Genomic DNA, 21,269 nt, shown 5'->3' with positions numbered 1-21,269 from the left:
CGGGGAAGAGGGATTAATAGCTGAAAAACGGATAAATTTCGACTCTGGAGCTACGCACACGACTCACTCCTTAACTCCCTTTAATATTAACTCATAATTTTCAAACTCTGCCAGAAATTAAAGTTTTATATACCAAGCATTTGTTCCAAAGGGAATTTTTATACATTAATTAGGGGGCACATAATGGTCCAAAATAGATTTTTTTAATTGACCGGAAGGAAGTTCTTTAAGCTGTATTTTCGGGGAAGCAACGTGCGATTCGTGGTGGGTTTGTTAGCGCTATGGGTAAGGAAGTTTGTAGACTCGGTGGTTAGGGGTTCGGTCCTGGTCACGGTTTAATTTTTTTTCTATTTTCATTATATTATTTTTTTAAATTTATTTTTCGATGTTTCAACGTGAATAAAGTGTTATATATATGAAAATAATTATTTTTCTTTGGGAAAGAGGGATTAATAGCTGAAAAACGGATAAATTTCGACTCCGGAGCTACGCACCCGACTCACTCCTTAACTCCCTTTAATATTCACTTATAATTTTCAAACTCTGCCAGAAATTAGAGTTTTATATACCAAACAATCGTACCAAAGGAAATTTTTATACACTAATTAGGGCGCTCATAATGGGCCAAAATAGATTTTGTTAATTAACCGGAAGGAAGTTCTTTAAATGGATATTGGAAGGTAAGATGAAAAACATCCAAACCAGTCAGATTGTTGAAAAAATTGTATTGTTTCTTTTTATAATGGCCTTTCAATTCCGCTCTTTTTTTCTATGTCATAGTTTCCCGACAGGGGGGGGGGATTATCGCAGTAGGCGGTTAATCCCTTCTGCTTGGACCTAATAAGATTGTGGGTGATTAAGAGATGTTATGGAGTTTCGGAAAATTTGGAAGATCGATCTATTCTTTATCTTAATTAAATATATTATTTTTTCAAATTTAGAAATTTGTTACTAGAAAACTATAAAGTATGCAAATATTTGTTTGTTTTTAACACTTTTTATAAAGAATTCTTGAATGTATTGGTAAGATAGTTTATTTGTATAATTTTTTTTTTTCTTTGTGTGATAAGTTAAAGGGATGTTCTCAAATATACTTTACCTCACATTTTTTGTTAACTCATAAAGTATATGTGATTAGATTTTTAAAAATATTTCACTCATAGGAGTACTAATAAAAAGAATCAGGCGATGGATTGCAGAGCTACCTAATAACATTTTTATTATATTGCCGGCATTGAGTAGTAGACGCAATTCTGAATTTACGACTATCTATGTTCAACTACGTAGCCTTGTAATTTTGAACCCACCCCTGAAGACAAGAGAACTCATAGATCGAGCATTGGGACAAACTGGCTTTTGCGGAGGTCTTTTTGATGAAACGAATTCGCATTTGCGTTATAGTGAGAGGAAAACCACGAAAACATCTCACTGTTAACCCGAAGGCTAAGGTATACTAACCCTTGATCAATCTACCACTGAGGATATCCTACGAGTGCATTGTGTTTGGTGTGAGTCGGAACCGGAATTCGAATCTACCAGCACCTCTTGGTTTCCAAACTAGAGCATGTCATTGAGAGGTGAACGCTCTATTTACCGCAGCACTGATAAAATTTGTCAAAAAATTTTTTAAATAAAATATAAGAAAAATATTTAATTAAGTATTTAATGTAAATTTCAAAATGATTCCGCTGAATTTATTTTTACGCAAAAACACTTAAATTATTTACTTATGATAGAACTCCGATGTTAAGCATCACTGGCTGCTGTCAGTGTGAAAGTGGATAACCACTTTGATCAGCCTGCGTAGGGACTGAGGATGCGCCGTATCGGTCCTCGTTAAACTGTTCTACCGTAAAGTGCTCGACTTCGCGTGCAGGTCGTCGGGCTGCCGAAGCGGGGGTGCCATCCCCTCGGCAGAGGATCAAAATTGCGATGGCATGTCTTCGGATCATCCACAGGGATGTTTCCCAGACCGTCGCCAATAGCCCATTGTGCAGCTCTAGTGCGACGTAAATGAACAACAACAACAGCAAGTGGATTTTAAATATCCCGATATATTTCAAACAATATGGAAAATTTGAATCGCGCATTTGAGTTAATACTTTTTTAAGGCAATGATTCTACCAAATATTGTGCAGCTATTGCTATTAGTTAGTTATACCTTAGTTTTTAAATCCGATATTTTTTATACAATATTATTTATTACAACAACCTAATCTCGAAACAAAACGTGCTTTTGAGGAGTCCGATTAGCGTGATTTTGTCGTCAATCTTTTTTTTCGGCAATTACCACTGAGTGGATTTCATGATTTTTATTTATTTTTATTACTGTGATGATTCTTTACAAAATGTGAAGAGAGAAATAATTTGTGTGTCCCCCCCCCCCTCCCAACAAAATGCGAGAATATCATCCATAATATTAGAATAAAAAATTGTTACATGTTCAATTAAAGAAATTTCATAGTTTTTTTTCTTTGTGAACACAGCGCTTTTATTATTTTAAATTAGTAACATAAGTGTTTGCTATTATTGAAAGTATCTTGCAGAAAGATATTAGTGATAGAGAGTTTTGTTGTAGATAGCTCGAAAAAGTTCTGCCACAGGGGCTGTATAGTGACTAAATGTTCTATAGTCACTATACAGCCCCTGTTATAGAACATTTAGTCACTATACAGCCCCTGTTCTATAGCCACTATACAGTTCTATAGTTACCATACATCATCAGAGACAACCAGGGCTCGAAAAACCGCCCGTCCTCGGCAGTCAAAAATTCCCCGCGGACAACAAATTTCTCGAATCCAGCGTCCGCGCGGACGGCCATTTTCCCGTTAATGTTCGTGATACATTTTCAATTTTTGTTATCTCACAAGAGTCTAGCGCCTCACTTTTAAAATGACCCTCTAATCTCGAAATACAGCAACATACTGCGCAAGGTGGAATTGATGTTTTCTCTGTCTGGGAGTACTGCAGCGGTTGAAAGGGGCTTTTCAGCAATGAACTTACAAAAAAACACATTACTTACTGGTCTTAAACAAGAAGCGTTAAACGCATTTATGAACATTTACCTAAATGAAAAACCTCTTTCAGATTTCTGTGCAGAAACCTCTGTAAATCATTGGCTTGATTGTGGAACTGGCGAACATCATATTTGATTCATTTAAAAAACGCGGTACCATCGGATAAATTGACATGATAATTGACAGATAACTTAACCTTTGTTATTTAAATTATTTGATCAAAGAAATAAATTATTTCACAATAGAAATACTAGGTTTTACTATTAGTAAACTAGTATTTCTTTTATTACTGTATAATGTAATCCTAGTAACTACTAATTCGTTGTGCAATTTATATAAACGTTTGTAATAAATAAGAGAAAATTATATTTTTATTTATTTAGAAGTGACGGGTTAGTTTCAAAGGAGGACGGGTACATTGTTGGACAAGCCGTCCTAGGGGACGGGTAAAATTTCTGCGTTTTTTCGAGCCCTGGAGACAACAATTTCCTTATATAAAAAATATTTTGAATAAATGGCTTAATATTAACATTCTGAATAAAATTTCATTGTATGAGAAAATTTTGCGTAAGGAAACTATTTTTTGTAGATTGACTCCACTTATTTAGTTAGTTAATAATTTATGAAGCAAACTATATACTATTGCAATCATACTATTTCCCACTATACCTCTGCATTAAACTGAAAAAAAAATGTTTTTCAAAGATTTTTTATATTGTGAAATGCTGTTTATTGTAGATTTTGCTGGGTTTTCTGGTGGTTTACTATACCTCGGTCAGACATAAGTTTTCTGTTGTTGTTATTTATGCCACTTGCCAATACCAACAATGGAAAACCAAACGAATTTCAGGCTGAGGGTCCATGTCTTGTTTTTCAGCGATGCAATTTATGGCCAAGAATAAACTTTCAGTCACATACCTGCCACAGCCGTTTTTTTTTCAGGGAGGGCCCATTCATACTCCATTCATTCATCCACAGAGATACTGATTTGTTATGGGACCTTGGAGGTCTTTGTGATCCTGAAGGATTTAAGGTGCACCACCCACCATTTAATACACAGGATTCTTCATCCCACGGGATTCGATCTTACGGACAAAAGCCAAACGTCCTTTCAACCAGGCTATCTTGCCTTGTTTTCCTTTATATTTTATTTTTTACACATAAGTTAGATCAAATATTCAGAATGAATGCAATCCATTTAGCTCAATAATTATAACTAAACAATGTAATTTATTCATCTGAAATATCATTTAATTGCATTCCTGATGAATCGTATAAAGGTGAGATCATACTTATGAAGGTTGTATTTTCATGATTAGCTTAATTACAAGAACTAAATCACAATATTTTAAAACAGCTGTAAATCCTACTGTATTTTGCAATATTGTCAGTTCTTCCTGTATACAACAATGTTTTACTGACTCCAGAAATGCTTTGGGAAAAATCAAGTGGTTTGATTACAAGATTGGGATCTAAGTAGGCATATTTAGTTACCTGAGTCTACTCGTAATTATGCTCTTACTTTTCTACTAAATTAATACTGTGGTTTCTATCTAGGTTTTTTTTAACTTATTAAATATTTTTGTTGGTATCAGTTTATTCTATTAAAGTTTTGATTAAGTTTAATAATTTTGTTATGCTGTGATTCAATTAGGACTACTGCATTTGATGAATCAAAAATTCACATCACTAATGAAAAAATGTGTTACTGTTTCTGTTTGTATGCTCTAATGTGCAATTAAACACATTATGTTAAAAATTTCTCTCCTTCCTTATCATTCTTGTGAGATTATAACTATTCTTTGTTTCATTACATTTTTAAAAATTAATACACAAGTTAAGTCATACTTATAAGTTCGTTATACCTTCATCCTATAAGAATATATAATAGCTTTTTGTGCTTATCTGTCTGGTGCAGGTTTTACTTGCCTTTGAAATTGTTTTTTAGGTAAAAAATGTAAACGTTTTCAATATTCATTTTTATTTGTTCTCTTTTTTGCATGAAGCTTTTTTTTTCTTTAATAGCGGTAGGCACTGAACTTTCGTTCTTCGCCGTAGCAGATGCCGGAAGTGTTACTCATTTATCGTAACGCAGTGGGCTCCTGTGAACCAAAGTCACGGAGGCGAGCAACATTACCCACGCCTCACTGCCACAAATACCCGTTCATAGGATGGGCCACATTCACGCAGCAGAAGACAACACAGAGAGAGAAACACCCATGCCCAGAGCGGGATTCGAACCGGCAGTCATTGGCTTCGTAGTCAGGCACGCTAACCACTCGGCCACCTGGCCGGCTATTTTGTATAAAGTAGAAATTACATTTTTCTGAATTTTAAATTTTTTTTTATTTTCACTCTATAGGAAGCAGGGCCGTAACTACGCCGGGGCTGTCGGGGCACCGCCCCGGGGCCCCGACGGTCAAGGGGGCCCCATATGAAGAGACTTTTTTTTTTCAAAATAAAGCACTCTAATTATATATATGTCGGAAAGAAATTGTGTTAAGATAGAGTTGATGAAAATTGTCTTTTTTGTAATTGCGTACCCACTATAACATAAAGGGAAGGGTAAAAAACGGTAAAACACCTTTTCACAAAATATTTCCCTTTCTTAAAAGAGCAAACACGCTTTGCAGAGAAGGGGAAAGGCCACAGCTGCATGTAGTTGATTGCGTCAGACCCAGTGGCGTGCCTACCAGGGGGAGGCAGAGGGCCCCTCTAAAATTTAGATGACGGGGCAAACGATGCGTTTCGCCCCTCCTGAAATTTAGACACTCACAAAAATAAAGTCAAGTAAAATCAGTAATTTAAAAAATTTCAATTTTGAAGCTATTTTTGAAATAGAAAACTTTATATTCCTCTAACATTTATGTGCCTTGCCTCTTTTGATATTTAGTTATTCGCCAAGACGAAGTCTAGTAAAGTAGGTAAATTTAGAGGGAAAAAAAAGCTATTCTTTTTCAGCTTTGAAGATATACATCAAGTTATTCTGTTATGGGCGATTAATATGGTTTTTGACTTTTGGAAAAGTAAAGTAAAAGTAGAAAAAGTATTTTATTTCCAATTTTTACTCTATTTACTTCCGAAATAATAATGAGGGGGCGAACATAGTGTTTCGCCCCTTCTGAAATTTCAAAGAGCTCAAAAATAATAAAAATTGGTAACTAAAAAAAAAATGTCATCTTTGAATCTATTTTCCAAATAGAAAGCTTTATTTTCTTCTGAAATAAAAGTGAGGGGGTGAAAAATTTGCTTCTCATCTTCTGAAATTTAGACATTAATAGAATAAAATCAAGTAAAGTTGAAAATTTTAGAGGAAAAATTTTTTTTTGTTTCATAACTTCGACGATATTTTCCAAATAGAAAACTTCATTTTCCTCTTAAATTATAGTAAGGGGATAGAAAACTTTAATTTCTTCTGATATAAAGTACGGGGGGCTAAAATGTTTTTAGTATCTTCAGAAATTTAGACATTTGAAATAATAAAGTCTAGTAAAATTGTTTAAAAAAAAAAAAAAAAAAACTTTGAAGCTATTTTTAAAAAAGAAAATTTTATTTTCTTCTTAAAGTGAGGGGGTGAAGAATATACTTCACCCCTTCTGAATATCAGACATTCGCAAGAATAAAGTCGAGTAAAATTTATATTTAACTCTTATTTTCGACTTTAAAGCTATTTTCCAAATCGAAAACTTTAGCCTCCCCTTCTGAAAATTTGAAATTCGCTACAATAAAGTAAAACAGAATTGAGAATTTCAGAAAAAGAAACTACTTTTTTCCCAATTTAATAGCTATTTTTCAAATTGAAATAGAAATCCCCCCCCCCCCAAGAAAAATGCTTCGGTTTTGTTTCAATTTTTTACTACATATTACAACTTTTAATTTATTAAAAAAATTTAAAACAAAAACACGAAAAGAGAAGAAGAGCACATCATAAAAAAACATAACAAGTGTTTAGAAAACTAAAATAAGCACCACTGTTTTGCATCCTGAAAAATGCATTCTACACTGAGACTAATAGATATATTTGAAAGCATCTTTTGACTGTGGGTGGTATGAAGGTGTTAAAACCTTCATATCCCCCACAGAGTTGACCCACAGTTATCTGACTCCTCAAAAAATAGCCATCTCCTTTTACACCATGGGAAAATGACCTTTTCCTTCTTTAAATTGCCTAAATCATTTTTATGACCCTGGGCTCTTTTGTGCTTTTATAAAATGTCATATATTTACAGTACCATCTATATGTCCCTTAAGTTGTCTGAAACTAGCAATTATCCAGATGTTCTAGGAAAACGGATGTAAGCTTTTAAGGGATCCAAGGGGATGACTTTTGTTAACATTTACTTAGGTCATTTTGTCAAGAGATTTTTTCTGAGACAAACGTAAAACGTTGCAGTTAAATTCCAGTTTTTAACTCATTTAATTGCGTCATTTAAATTAACCATTTTTAATTCAGATATAAATTCTGTTACCTTTTGTTTTGTTCAATTTTTGAAATTGAAATTTAACTTTAATTAAGAGTTTTTAAAATTATTTGCAACTTCATTTTTTCAAACATAAATCGTGATATCAATAATTCCCATTCTTAATAAAAAATTTCTTTGGAAAACAAGAAAACCAAATGTAAATTTATTTATAAGGAGGTAAGTAAATGTTTGCATTAACTCATTTAAATTTTATATTTATATACTGTTAGAATTCTTTTATAAGAATGGTAACATAAAAATTGCTTTTCTTTATGTTCGTATATAAAATTTAATTTGCATAGTACTTTAATTGATAATTTTACTGTTTATTGTGTGCATGAATTTTGTTCTTATTTTATATTTTTTAAATTATTAAGACCTTTAAATTTTTTAAATTGGAACTTCGAATTTCTAGGGTTTTCAACAACTTTGTTTTCATTAAAAAATGAAATGCAATCTTTATTTTATCTAAAAAAAACATATTTAATTTAATAAAAAAAACGCATTTAATTTAATAAAAAAGCTATGAACATCAGCTTAGAAATCCGTAGCAATTAAAATTCATTGCCATGAGAAACCATTAAAAAGAATTTTTTTTTAATTAGCAAATATGCTTTGACTTTTTCTCATTTTTCTTTCATTAAAAAAATATATACATTGCCCTTCGGCACAATTTTGTCACATATCGTTGGTTCAAAACTAAAACGACACTTCTGCACTATCTTCTCATGTTATTTGAATGAGAAGTGAGTGCAGAAGCGTTGTTTTAGTTTTGAACCATCGATATGATTACAAGGCGTCATGAATACATAGGCCAAATATTCAAGAACGAATTCTTTTCAAAATATAGCTATATTTTCTAGGGACCTGTCCATATTGGAGTAAAGCAACTTTGTTTTTTGTTAATTGATGTATATAGAGAAAGAATTTCTGTATATTTTTTCAATTAGGACTTTTTAAAATGTGGATACATATGCCGATAGAAAAAAAAGTCTATAATTCCTTCAGTTTCCATAACGCGATCAAAAACTTTTAGATTTGAAACTAAAAAATAATTTTTATTATTATAATGGTTTTGTCTTGAAAAGACCTTTCTAACGGTATAGTAACCGGATTCAACAGGTTTATAAAATTGGTATTTTATGATTAGCATTATATTTAGAGGAAAAGGAAGCTACTGTGGACATGCGAGACAAGAGGAGACAACATGAATAACTCCCCCCCCCCCCTAGTCATATTTCCTCGGTGAGATGCCGTAAATTGGTAACATTTATGTGCAGTGAACCAAAAACTTACCACCCTGAATAACTTTTGATTTAATGATCGGATCTTCACGTTCTAGGCCTCCATCTTAATAATTCGAGGGTGTGACTTCAAATATGCAAATTAATTAGTGCACGATATTTTATTTTAAGTTACGCAATCAGACACAAAAACATACTTTCCCTGAATAAATATAACTTTTGTTCAACAGATTCGATTTTCTAACCCCCGTAATATAGGAGGTAGCTGTAATCTGGGAAATATGGTCCCAATAGTTGGGTCGGGTGGGCTATCCGGGTGGGCTATAACATTTGGGCTACCCCCAAATGTTAAGGGAATTGAAACATTTTTGCACACTATTATAAAATTCTTTTATCTAAAGATAATTCCATGCAAAAAAAAAAACTTTTAGTAAATATTTATTATTTTTTATTTAATAATAGTCTGATGTTGTTGATCATTTACGTCGCACTAGTGCTACACAATAGGCTATTGGCGACGGTCTGGGAAACATACCTTGAGGTTTGATCCTCTGCAGAGAGGATGGCACCCCCGGTTCGGTAGCCCGGCGACCTGCACGCGAAGTCGAGCACTTTATGGTAGAACAGTTTAACGAGGACCAATACCGCACACCCTCGGTCCCTACGCAGACTGATCCAAGTGGTCACACACCCGCAAACTGACAGCAGCCAGTGAAGCTTGACTTCGGTGATCTGCTGGGAGCCGAGTCTTAACGATCAGTCCACTACGAGACAATAATAGTCTGAAAACTTTTGAATCGTAAGGCATTTTTTTTGTATCATTTTAAAGTATCTAATTCCACATGGAAAATACAAAATTTGAGCGAAATTGGTTGATTAGTTCTTGAGAAATTGAGTTTTATAAGTACGACTTTTTTAAAATTTAATTTCTCAGGATTAATCGATTTCGCTGAAATTTTGTATTTTGCCATGTGGAAAACTTACAATGTTTTGTTATCCAATTTATATGCGAACAAATAACTTGTTTTCATAAACATATTCGCTAACATAATACATAAATAGCGAAAATGACGATTAGAGATGGAGTACTGAAAGTTTTTGAAAGGGCCTTCGCCAAAAATTTTTGCCCCAGGGCCCCGAGAGGTGAAGTTACGGCACTGATAGGAAGGGTCGATGCAAAATTTTACTAAGTTAAAATATACAAGTTTGTAATACAAATAATGATGCCCATTTTTATTATTAATTGGAAAAAGAGGAACTTGAAAGAAGTGTCCAAGGAATCCTTAATAAACTCACGCCACACAAGTTTGAAACTCTATTGACTCAAATCAAAAATCTTAACATCGACACTGAGGAAAAATTGTGCACAGTCATTGATTTAATATTTGAGGAAGCTGTGGCCGAGCCAAACTCCAGTGTCCCCTGTGCAATCATTTGGCATTGGTAGGCCAACTAATTTTGAATAAAATTATTGTGAAAAGTGTTCAGGTGTATATTAATTTATCCGTTTTTTAAATACATTAAAGTGCCCACTAAGAATAAAGACTACGTGAATTTCCGTGAAATTCTCTTAACAAAGTGCCAGAAAGAATTTGAAGAGGGTAGAGGTGATGAATTGAAACACGAAAGGGTTAAGGCTCTGGAAGAAGCTGCTCCAGTGAGTTAAATTATTGTAATAAGCTAGAAAAATTGTTTTTCCCAAGAAGTGGCGGATATTTTTAAATAGTTTACAATTAATATCTATACTCATTTAAAATTTGTTCTGTTGTAGGAAGAAAATAAAGAGTTAGAGCAGGAAATGTATGATGAAGATAAGACAATGAGATATAGGCAGCTTGGCAATACAAGGTGATTATTTCATACACTAAAAAAGTTTTAACTTATATATTTAGTGTATATTGAAATATCCTTAAGAAATAACACATAAATCTCTAATAACTAAAATTATATATAACTTTATTTTATATCTTACTAATTGCTAAAATTAGGAACAAATATTTGTGTTATTTTTTTTAAAAAATTATATTCTTTTTTTTTTTAATATTTGAATTACCATGACTGAAACGTTAAATTCAAATTGATTCATAGTGTTAAGAGAGTAACAAGCTGTTTCATTAAGGTAGTATTTTTTGCCTTATTGTAAATTTGATGATCACATAACAAAATATCAAAATAATTTAAAATGTTATGTAGTTTTCAGCTATATATTTTAAATAGCTACTAAAATTGATAATATCTGATATTAAGTAAAATGTAGATCTGTGCTGTAGAATCTCGGAGGTGAGCGGCACCGAGCCAGCCTCGCACTTTCGAAAGTTTAAAATTTAAGAAATATTTAAATAAATGGAAATAAAGCAATTTTTTGAAATTCAGTATTCAAGTGAAAGATATATTTAAAGAAAATTTATTTACATTAAATGATCAGGGTACTTTTACTGCATTACACCAAGTTACAATATTCATTATATTACTGCATCAGGTTCATTGTATTTTAAAATAATTGTCTGATGTTTTGTGTAAAAACATTGTTCATATGTTTCAGTGTTTAATACACAAATTTGTTTTTCAAGATTCAGTCGTAGTTAAGTGTTGTGCGTGCGTTGGTCTTTGTTTGGAAGCAAGACTTATTTAGCTCAGATTTATCTGAAACTCGAACAATCGAGACTCTTCTGTAATTGTAAACTCTTATTGTTTTTTAAAGAAAATCATATTTTTTATGCTTTTTGAACACCTGAAAAATTGACAAATTTCAAAATTTTATGACAGTTGATTAAAACATTATAATTTATTATTATTCATAGTTTTGTGACTAAAAGGAAACTCTATTTCCTACTTTAACAAAATTTTATTTCTTAAAGCAATTTGTCATAAAAAATTTCTGAAAGAGGAATACTTCACATAAAAATGGATATAAAAAAACATTCAGATGTTAAATGTTGAAAAAAACTTATGTAGTTCTTTTTTAATCTTTTGATTTTTTTATCTGAAACCTATCTGATTTTTAGTTATGTATATTGGTGTATGTAAATTATATTAAGCAAACACACATTTCACATAAGAATTAAACATATGCTAAATATAATTTATGTTTTTTTATAAGCCTTCAGATTTTTGCATATTAAAAAGCCCTCACCCGCAATTGTTTAGTGAATCACCTTACTGATTATTATTTGCATGTATTGGTGGCTATGGCTTACTAGAAAATATAATGATAATTTATTTTAATAAAAAGGTATGTAGGGACAAACAAAAAATTTATCGGTCTGTTTTTATTTTTCTTATGATAGTTAATCATTTCTGGCATTCTTATCAGTTTTGTTTGTTTATCAGTATATCGATTTTCAATAAAAGACGAGTAAGATCAAAAGTTCTAGTTTTAAATATTGGCTGTTAGTATTCTCAATTCTATATAAATTTTATGCATATAAAAACAAATTTAAAGTACATTACAATTTTCGTTTTTTTTTTTTTTTTTTTTAGATTTATTGGTGAACTCTTTCGCCTTGGAATGTTAACTGAACTTATCATGCATGAATGTATAAAGAGGCTCATCTCCCAAGGAGATGAAGTATCACTTGAGTGTTTGTGTCAATTTCTGAAAGCAATAGGTAAAGAATTCGATGAGCGAAAAATTGAAGGTGAAAGTGTAAGTGTTCTTTGTTTTCATTTTGATCTGTGCTTTTACTTGTAATAAAATGTGAGAAAAGTATTCTTGTAAATAATATAAGTTTAAAAAGACAACTTATCTTCAAATTAAAAAAAGTTTTTTTTTTGTTGAAAAAGCTTATTAAACACATTACTTTCTGATTTATAGAACAATAGACCTTTATACAGATCAGTCCTTGTCGATTCTGTATTCTTTGTCGAAAAAGTGTATGTATTGGTGTTATCCGATTTAAATGTGGAAAAAATAAAAAAAACTTAGATATTAGCAAGTAACTAGTAAGTCAGAATGAGATATATCAAAACCACCCGAGATTGCCTAATCCTATTTGGAGGGTTTCCAATAATTAGTAGGGATTTATTGGATTTTAGCATTTTCGTTATCATTTACTTAAGTATTAATTTGCAATATGTATAACGTTTTTTATTATTCATTATTTGTGAGGATTTCATAAATATAAGTTCTGTATCGTTGCAAATATGAAAAATTATTATAATAATACCTCTATGAATTGCAACACAATATGCACATTCAAGTTTGCTTAAATTAGATTTTCAAGAATAATCGCCATGCTTTTAATCAATGCTATCGTGACATACCTTTCTAATAGTACCGAATTTCATATTGTATGTTTTATAAATTTTGTGGTAATTTTCAGTTACTTTTTATTGATAAGGAAAAATTTTGCTTCATAATATTGTTGCCTTGAATCAAAGTATCGTATTTAAAAACTGAGAAAATGAAAGGTGATGTCACTAGAGATATCTGAGTGTTGCATTGTTAAGAGGTACTTATTTTTTGTTTTTTAAAAGGCTTCATAAGGTGCATTTTTTCATAAGGTGTTTGCAAGGTGCAGTGTCGATTTCTGTTATAAATTTCGCAAAAAGTGTGGTTTTTTCAATGTTCTTCGCAGAATTTTCTCAAATCATTTCACCATATTGTTATCTGCATTGCAAGAAAGCTCTACTCATTTTACATGTTGACTGAATTACTCACAGGTCCACGCCGCATACTCGATGCTGGATTAGGAAGTACTTTTTCACATAAAACCTAAAATTTGTAGGAGACTTTTGATTGCAGGCTTCTTCCACGCTCTCAAATGGAATCAGAAACCGTTGAAATTTTTGTTTATCATGCGAGCCAACTAAACATTATGAATTTTTCCCCTTAGTCCTTTGCCAAGAACTAGTTAATATACCTAGATAATGTTAACTCTTGGAAATTATTTTTTCATTTATGCATACCTAAGAATTTTCAACAAAAGAAAAAATTATTTCCAATTCAGATTTTTTTTAAGTACTTAAAAATTTTTTTTGGTTGTTAAAAGGTGAAAATTACAGCTTAATTTTAAAATATTTCAGTTTGAATTTTTTCTTACCTAATTCAACTTAATATGGGTTTGAATAACTTTACAATTAATAAATATCTTTCTGATGATCTTCTTAAAATAGTAATTATTTATATTTTGGATTTTGCTACCATATATTACTATATTTAATATGATGCAAAAAATTTTACTCATTAGAATTCAAAAATATAACCTATTAATTTAAATTACCAACAATGAGTTGAAATTGTTTTCTTCAATTTTTACCAAAAGGAATTTATATAAACTGGTGTATTTGATTTACATAATCTGTTATTGATGTAATATATATTGTAATTAAACATATTTTAGCATATTTTCTCTTATTTTAAACCCATATTTTGGGAATCTCTCTTTCTCAGATGGAAAATTATTTCTTACAAATGCAAAAGATAGTAGACAAACGTTTAACTAGCTCTAGGGTCAGGTTAATGTTGCAAGATGTTATTGATTTAAAAAGGGTAAGTCATCAAATACTATGCCCTATCAAACAACTGTACTTTAAGTTTTGTTTGAGGTTTAAAATTTAGCATTTAAATTTGTTTTTGTCTTTTAGAATGATTGGGTTCTATGGAACATGTCTTTCCAAAACAGGGTACCTGATCACCGAGACAGAAGAAAACCACTGGTGTGTATATGTGACCATTCCTTAATACGTCAGATGTGGGGCCAAACACAATCTCATTCTGTTTTATTTTGTTTATTATTATTTGTGTGTGTGTTTCTTAAGCAATTTATTTTAGCTAAATTATAGGTATTGTGACTGAAAAGCAATTTTCCTGTGCATTATTTTCCATCTTTTTTGTTTAGCTCGAAACATGGGAACAACATGGGGTGGACGTCTTCTACAGAAAGTAGTAAAGGCAGCCATAGTCTAAGGTAGGAGTTTTTGTTTGCCGAAACCTTCTTGATAGGCTTTGTTAGACAGTGTTTATATTTTTTAATTTTATTATCGTGAGAACTAACTATCGAAAGCTTTATTTTAACCTTGAGTTTGATGTAAGCCATAACTTCATTTATTTGCTTTTTATTTAAACAGCATCTTATTTCCCTTATTAGACATCTATCCCCTTCTTCGTTTTTTTTTTTTTTTTTTTTTTTTTAGATAACTGTTTTACATTACAGTTAATTTTTTTAATAAAGAAAACATGGTAATATTCTTAAAATTGTAGTTGGAAAGAAATTTTTCTGATTATTTTTTTAAGAGTTTGTATATTTTTCAACAAACCAGTATCAGTAACCTATTTTTACAAGTTCTTAAGATTCAAATGGATAGATAAAGTAAAATTGAAAAATCTTGAAACCCCAATTTTCTAATTTTAGGACCTATATTGTTCATAAAATCTATTAATGCAACAAAAAAAAAATTAACTTGATTAATCATTAATTTTTTAGTTTAGAAAATTCTTGTGTACTTTTGAGGGGAAATAAATATTACATTAAAACAGTAGTTAGGTTTCAGCATAACTTTTGAATTAAATATTAAAGAGCTATATGATCATGTTATTAATTAAACATTAAAAAGCTATGATAAAAGCTGTTTGATGAAGATTATGTGATCAGTGAAATCTAAACAGCAATTGTTTTTTAATAAAATGATAAAAACAATAAGTAATTAAAGTTTCTAAAATAGCAAATTTAAATCATGTTATTTTTTACTGTCCATGCTTGATAAGCTCTAAGCTTGTACTTTATTAAAATCTTGATTGATTATTTTTGTAAAGTAACTCTACAGTATTGGAACTTCAGAAAATCACAATTTCAGTAAGATTAAAAGTTTTTAATACTTTGTGCAATTAGTGGATGGCTCAACTTAAAATTTTAATTAAATTTTATCTTTATTTGATAAAAAAGTGAAATAAAAATTGCAAAGTGATGAAGATCTATCGTAGACTATCCTAAACCTAGATGTAAAACTTGAATAGTGAACGATCCTTAAATTCAAGCTTATTATGGTACTCATCTATAAATATAAATAGAACAGTGTGTTAATTTACTTACTCTTCTCAATTTCAAAATTGTAATGATTGGAAAAGGTTATTTTTAATGAAGAATTTTCTGATGATATTTTTCCTAAACACTGCAGAGCATTCCTTTGCAAATATTTTTGAATTGCTCTTTTGGAGATGGTTATTATGGGTGGTGAGAGCAAATTGTGTTTTGTGAAAGATACACATTGTTCTGTCTTTTTATAAAGAATGTTAAATTGATTTTTGTCATTTTTAAGATAGTGAAAAAGTGCTCTTTATTTAAGAGAGAAACCAGATGTCATTTTAGAGATATCTCTAAAGCTGCATCAGCTGCACTTTGGATACAAGATCTACTCTCAAAGAAACACACACATCCAATGGACAATAAAAAAATTTTCGCACAAATAATTGGAGGTAGGTAACAGTACTTTGAAACATTTGTCATGTTATAGTTTAATTTTTCAATAAAAAAAAGAGAAATGAAACACAGATTAAATGTCATAAACATAAAACAAACATTGGAAAATCAAGTTCATAAAATTTTATTTTAAGGCTCAAAAGGAAAGTAAGATTTATAAGAAATAAAGCAAAATTTTGAAAGAACAAAAAAACGGGGTGAGATAGAAATGAATTAGTACATGAGATGTTAGTTTTTGTATTGATATCAGCAGCAAATTGTAACACAGTGTCATTTACAAAAGAAGCCTTAAGTAGTCTAAGCAAATATGCGTACGTTGCATTAAATTATTCAATACCCTTTCTAAAATCCCTCTGCAGATTCCTAAGCAAGGCTTTTTTTCACTGTATAAAAAACATGGTAGCATTTCTTCAGGTGACCAAACAATTGATTATTGCATGGAACTATATCAGGTCTATATAGAGGATGCTAAGGACTTCTCAGTTGATTTGAAACAGCAGAGTTCCAGGGAATGTAAATGCTTGGGGCAAAAATTCTCCATCGACAATACTCCTGAAAGAGGTAAGAAATAATGTATTTTCTGGAGAGGACAAAAAGTTTAAAAGGAAGTATCATATTGGAACATACATATATTAGGGGGACCGGAAAGCAATGTCGTTTCGGTGCATTTGATATTGGGTATCAAGATTTTATTTTTAATCAGTAATGTATTCATTCTTGTTAGCAACAACTTTTCAATGCCAAATCAAAAATAAATCTAAAAAAATGAATTGGTTTTTGAGACTAACGAATATCTAATGCACCGAAATAACATTACTTCCCGGTCCGCCTAAAACAAAAAATTCAAATCGATATATTGAATTCAATTTTATGTAAATGTAAATTGAAGTTATTGTTTTGTAACAAATGTATTATTTCATATAAAATAATTCTTAAATGTAAAATATTGAAATTTAATTATCTTCAAATTCATTATTAAAGTTTCTTAAAAATTATATTTTATTCTTCAAAAGTTTTTTAATGTAAGCCAAGTATTCAAATTCAATTTCCTAATAAAAATATATGCTAGTGATCTACTACTAGCTATTTACAAAGTTTTGGTGTAATACTAAATCGTTGGTTGAACCCCTATGTGCACACCACTGATTTGAAACCATGTAGGTGTTTACAAATTTTTTGATCTTTAGGTTGAATCCAACTACTCAACAGCCTTTTTTGAATTAATGGTTTAGTCAATGTGAGACATAGACTTGGTAGCAACATGTAAACAGGTTACATTTATAACAGGTCTTATTTTTGACTATGTACAAAATAATTTTTTAAAAAAATGGCTCAGTATAGCTAAATATGATTTGCAGGTTTATGAAAGATTCAAGAAAACTAACCTTCATTTGAAAGCCTTTTAACACAAGAAATATGAATCTTGGAAATTCAGTGCTATTGAAAAATTTAAAAAGTTTCTTCATTTAAATATATTGAGAAGACTTCATAGTTAACCAAATACCATAAAAGGAAGAAGTGGGTACTACTTTTCTAAAATAATATTTGTAAATAACACAATGATTTATTTATAATATTTTTATAATCCCAACAGCAAGGTACGAAAATCAAATAAACGTTGACTTTTATTTTGAAGAACTGTCAATCGAAGCTATCTTTTTAAAGAATGATGGAGATGATTCTCTTAATTTCATCATAAACATTATTCTACAGGTATTCTTATTAAATTTTACTAGCTTTACAACTCGTTTAAATACATTCATTAAATGTACAGTTTGAAACATTATGAACCTTATATGACCTAAAGAGATGATAATTTTATGATTTGAGAAGACTATCAAGTTAACTAGTATATTAAATGTTACATTTTTTTCCTTTTGCAACAAAAGTTTGTACATAAAACCCTTTGAAAATGAACTGCTAATCTTGCTTTTGTAAACACACCCATTTCAACAACAACAACAAAAAATAATAATAATTTTTGAGGGTTATCTCTTAAAAGTTCAAAACTGATGACACAATTCAGAAAATTCCCTTATAGATAATTTCATTAACACAGAATAGAAATCGGATGAACTGTGTTTGAGATCTTGAGACAAGTAAAGTAACCTTTTACAAAATCAAGTAGTTTGTCTCAGTCTTGAACACACTTTTATCAGTATCAAAACAAATTGCTCAACTTAAAGATGACAAAGAATTCAAATATATATTTTGATAATTGGATTTCACATAGTTATTTTCATTCTTTTTTTTTAATTCTCAGATAGTTAATCTATTAGAAGAAATAAATAGACATTTAATTTTACACTAAAAAGTCAGTAGAACTATTCATGATTTTTAATTGATTGATTCTTGTTAAACAATCGTGAAAATACAACATTTTCTTACTTTTTCCTATAAAGCATCATTGCAACAATATGACACAATAATATTTATACTTTTGAATTATTTAGATATATAATGATATTTAGAAATCAAGATGGTTTCTTAATGCAGTAAGAAGAATAAACAGTGATAAAAACTGAAATTAATTTCACAATATAAAATTTTTTGAAAGCAAGTCAGAGTGTAATATTTTGTTAAATCATCTAATAATAACTGTACATTTAATTTTGGTCATTAGAAAACACTGTAAATATTCTATACCTTTCTTTAATTGCACATTTTTCTTCTCTCATGGCTGTTTCTACTTCTGATCTCCTTGTTCTCTTTGAACCTGGAATTCACTACATATACTGTGAATGAACAGAATTTTTGAAGAATATTGAAAGGGTATTTCAATTATTTTTTTCTAAATCTGTAAAAGGAGAACATTATGGTGAAGTATTGGGGAATAATATTGTGAAAAATGCATATTATTCTAACTATATCTAAATTATATTTCCATTTTGTCACAAGATTTATTAATAAATGCAAAGTTAAAGCACTTTGTTCTGCGCACTCCATTTGCAGTTTTTGTGGAGCACTCTAATGACTAATGTGATATTATAATAATAATAATAACTAATGTGAATTATTCATAATAATATAATGAAATATTGTAATTAAGCAAAATTATTATAACATTATGAATAAAAACTTCTTCAAGGGCCCGTTTAAACATTTTGCAAAAATGCTCCAACTGACTGAATTTTAAGTTTTGAGAAACAATTAATGCAAATAATAATGTAACTTATAAATTGGTTAAATGTAACATTTATTGCATTCATTAAGTTAATATGTTACTACACAAAAACAGCAATTGGACAGAAATTAGTAAAAATAATTTACAGATTGGCACAGAATTTTTAGTACAGATTTAAGAACATATTTATGCAAATTTTTTATAAAACTTAAAAATAAATTAAATACTAGAAAGGAAAAAAAACGTTTTTCTGAAAATTGAAGTTATTACATATTATGTTTGTAGGGAGTGGATGCATTTTGAAGAGTTTCGTGACAAATAAGAAAGATAGTATCTGAAATTAACAGCTGCATCCAATTACTGTCCACTTGTGACCAAGTACTTAAGAATGAGAGCTTATTGGTCAAGATTCCTTCGTGTGCAGTAAGTTTCTCATTTGAAATATTTCATTAAATTAAATTTTCATGTTCAATCAAGCATTTTAAATTTTTTCTAACGTTTGAATGTTTGCTGTCATTGAACATTTGCTCTAATGTCATTCCATCACACATACATTTTTTTTTTCAATAAGGTATTTAGTACTTTGAAGGCATTTTTTTCTTAAATATGATATTTCATTTTTAAAAAAATCGAAGAAAGGTTCAAAGTACATGAACACTGCTTTAAATTTTTTCAAAGAAATCAAGTGAAAGTTTCAGAAGTTATTGATACTAACATTAAGTATTGTAGGGGAAGGTCTTCTGTTATTAAATGAGAGACATGCTTATTTCGAAAATAAATTTCGTTATTAACTGACTAATTAATTATATAGAAAAACTACTTCTTTCTTTCTTTTTTTGGTGATAATATTCTCCTCCTTAGAAAAAGGATGCAAAATCAGGGTTTAATATAAACATAGGCCTATTGATTACAGAGGAAACCTAATAAAAAATGTTACCATTTAAAATTATGTATTTCATAATAAATATTATTTAATTTATTCATCAAGTTTGAAGTAAAATTAGGAAAACAATCAAGGATTAGGAAAATACAGCAACATGAACTATTAAGATTAAAAGAAGCAAAATATTAATTAAATATTAATTGCAGTCATAATTATCATACTTTATTTCAATAAAATTGATAAATAACAACAATATTAACAATAAGGTTGTTGCCAAAAAGCTTAACTAATTGAAAAGTCTGGAAGTAAAGGACACAACAAAACAAATTAGAGCTTCAACGCACAGTGCACCCAAACAAATAGAGCTTGCATATCCCTATTGTATATTCCAATAAACCTACAACAGTTGCAAAATATAGGCTGTTCAGAAGTTTTGTCAACGTTTGATAAGTGAAGCATAGACAGGTCTTATGTCAAAATAATTAAGAGCAATTGACATATCCTTTTAGAAGGAAATTCAGAAAAGTACTGCTTCCACCCAATTCAAGTTTGTAATTACTGGCTAATAATCATTTGCAATTATAATTTTTACTCAGCTATCTAAGCAGAATTTTTTAAAATACACTTGAAATAATGTTTGTTATTTATAAAGAGCTAATAAGACACACTGCTAAAAGAGTGATTGTATATCTTAATGTTTAAGTCAATTTTTCAAGCCCAAAAAATTTTAGGAACATCAAGGGGTCAACTTAAACACCGTTAGTAAAGTCGAGCAATCATAGATTGTGAAATATAGATGCATTACAAACAATAAGATATATGAATAACTCTGTATCAAATTACCCCTTACAGAAAGTATTCTTAATATGTTGTATACAATTAATTTTGCATTTCCTCTCATTCTACTTTCTTTGCATATAAAAGTAATTTTAGAAACAATATTTTAATTTACGTTCAGAAATAAATTAAAACAATTCATTTAAGAGTATTTCAAACATATAATGCAGTGAAAACTTTTAAAATATGCTATAAAAGTACAATTTAAAGATTCCAAAACATAATCTTTGTTGGAATCAATAACGTTAGCAATGTTGCTTCAATACATTCTACTGCATCTTCA

The 21,269-nt window shown here is 29.9% G+C and overlaps 2 protein-coding genes across 6 annotated transcripts in view; one reads left to right on the top strand and one right to left on the bottom strand.

Annotated features, from left to right (window-relative positions):
- Positions 1–7,256: 7,256 nt before the first annotated feature.
- LOC107451926 (eukaryotic translation initiation factor 4 gamma 1-like) lies at positions 7,257–16,131 on the top strand. The gene is made up of 8 exons (XM_087156695.1): positions 7,257–7,312; positions 10,213–10,381; positions 10,496–10,572; positions 12,205–12,370; positions 14,117–14,215; positions 14,311–14,382; positions 14,565–14,633; positions 15,982–16,131. The coding sequence occupies exons 1-7, from the start codon at positions 7,257–7,259 to the stop codon at positions 14,610–14,612; spliced, it is 687 nt and encodes a 228-aa protein (XP_087012821.1). The 3' UTR covers positions 14,613–14,633; positions 15,982–16,131.
- Positions 16,132–16,250: 119 nt separating this feature from the next.
- Positions 16,251–21,269, bottom strand: part of LOC147816041 (FERM, ARHGEF and pleckstrin domain-containing protein 1-like) — a 46,930-nt gene continuing 41,911 nt past the window's right edge. For 2 of the 5 annotated variants that reach the window (XM_087158033.1, XM_087158029.1), the window contains 2 exons: positions 18,789–18,939; positions 16,251–16,694 (listed from right to left, as the gene is read on the bottom strand). The gene's annotated coding sequence lies outside the window, so the exon portion shown is untranslated. The remainder of the gene's footprint in view (positions 16,695–18,788; positions 18,940–21,269) is intronic. The other 3 variants (XM_087158030.1, XM_087158031.1, XM_087158032.1) reach the window with 3 other exon arrangements.

This window comes from Parasteatoda tepidariorum, chromosome 2 (assembly GCF_982258835.1).
Source record: "Parasteatoda tepidariorum strain Cologne lab strain chromosome 2, Ptep-v5.0, whole genome shotgun sequence".
Taxonomy (NCBI): Eukaryota; Metazoa; Arthropoda; class Arachnida; order Araneae; family Theridiidae; genus Parasteatoda; species Parasteatoda tepidariorum.
This window is presented reverse-complemented; position numbering and strand designations above follow the sequence as displayed.

Bases quoted from the DNA above. Each gene is read 5' to 3' on its own strand.
- LOC107451926 (XM_087156695.1), top strand. From the start codon at position 7,257: ATGTCCCTTAAGTTGTCTGAAACTAGCAATTATCCAGATGTTCTAGGA. The intron at 10,573-12,204 runs GTGATTATTTCA...TTTTTTTTTTAG, and splicing joins AGGCAGCTTGGCAATACAAG to ATTTATTGGTGAACTCTTTC. The intron at 12,371-14,116 runs GTAAGTGTTCTT...TCTCTTTCTCAG, and splicing joins GAAAAATTGAAGGTGAAAGT to ATGGAAAATTATTTCTTACA.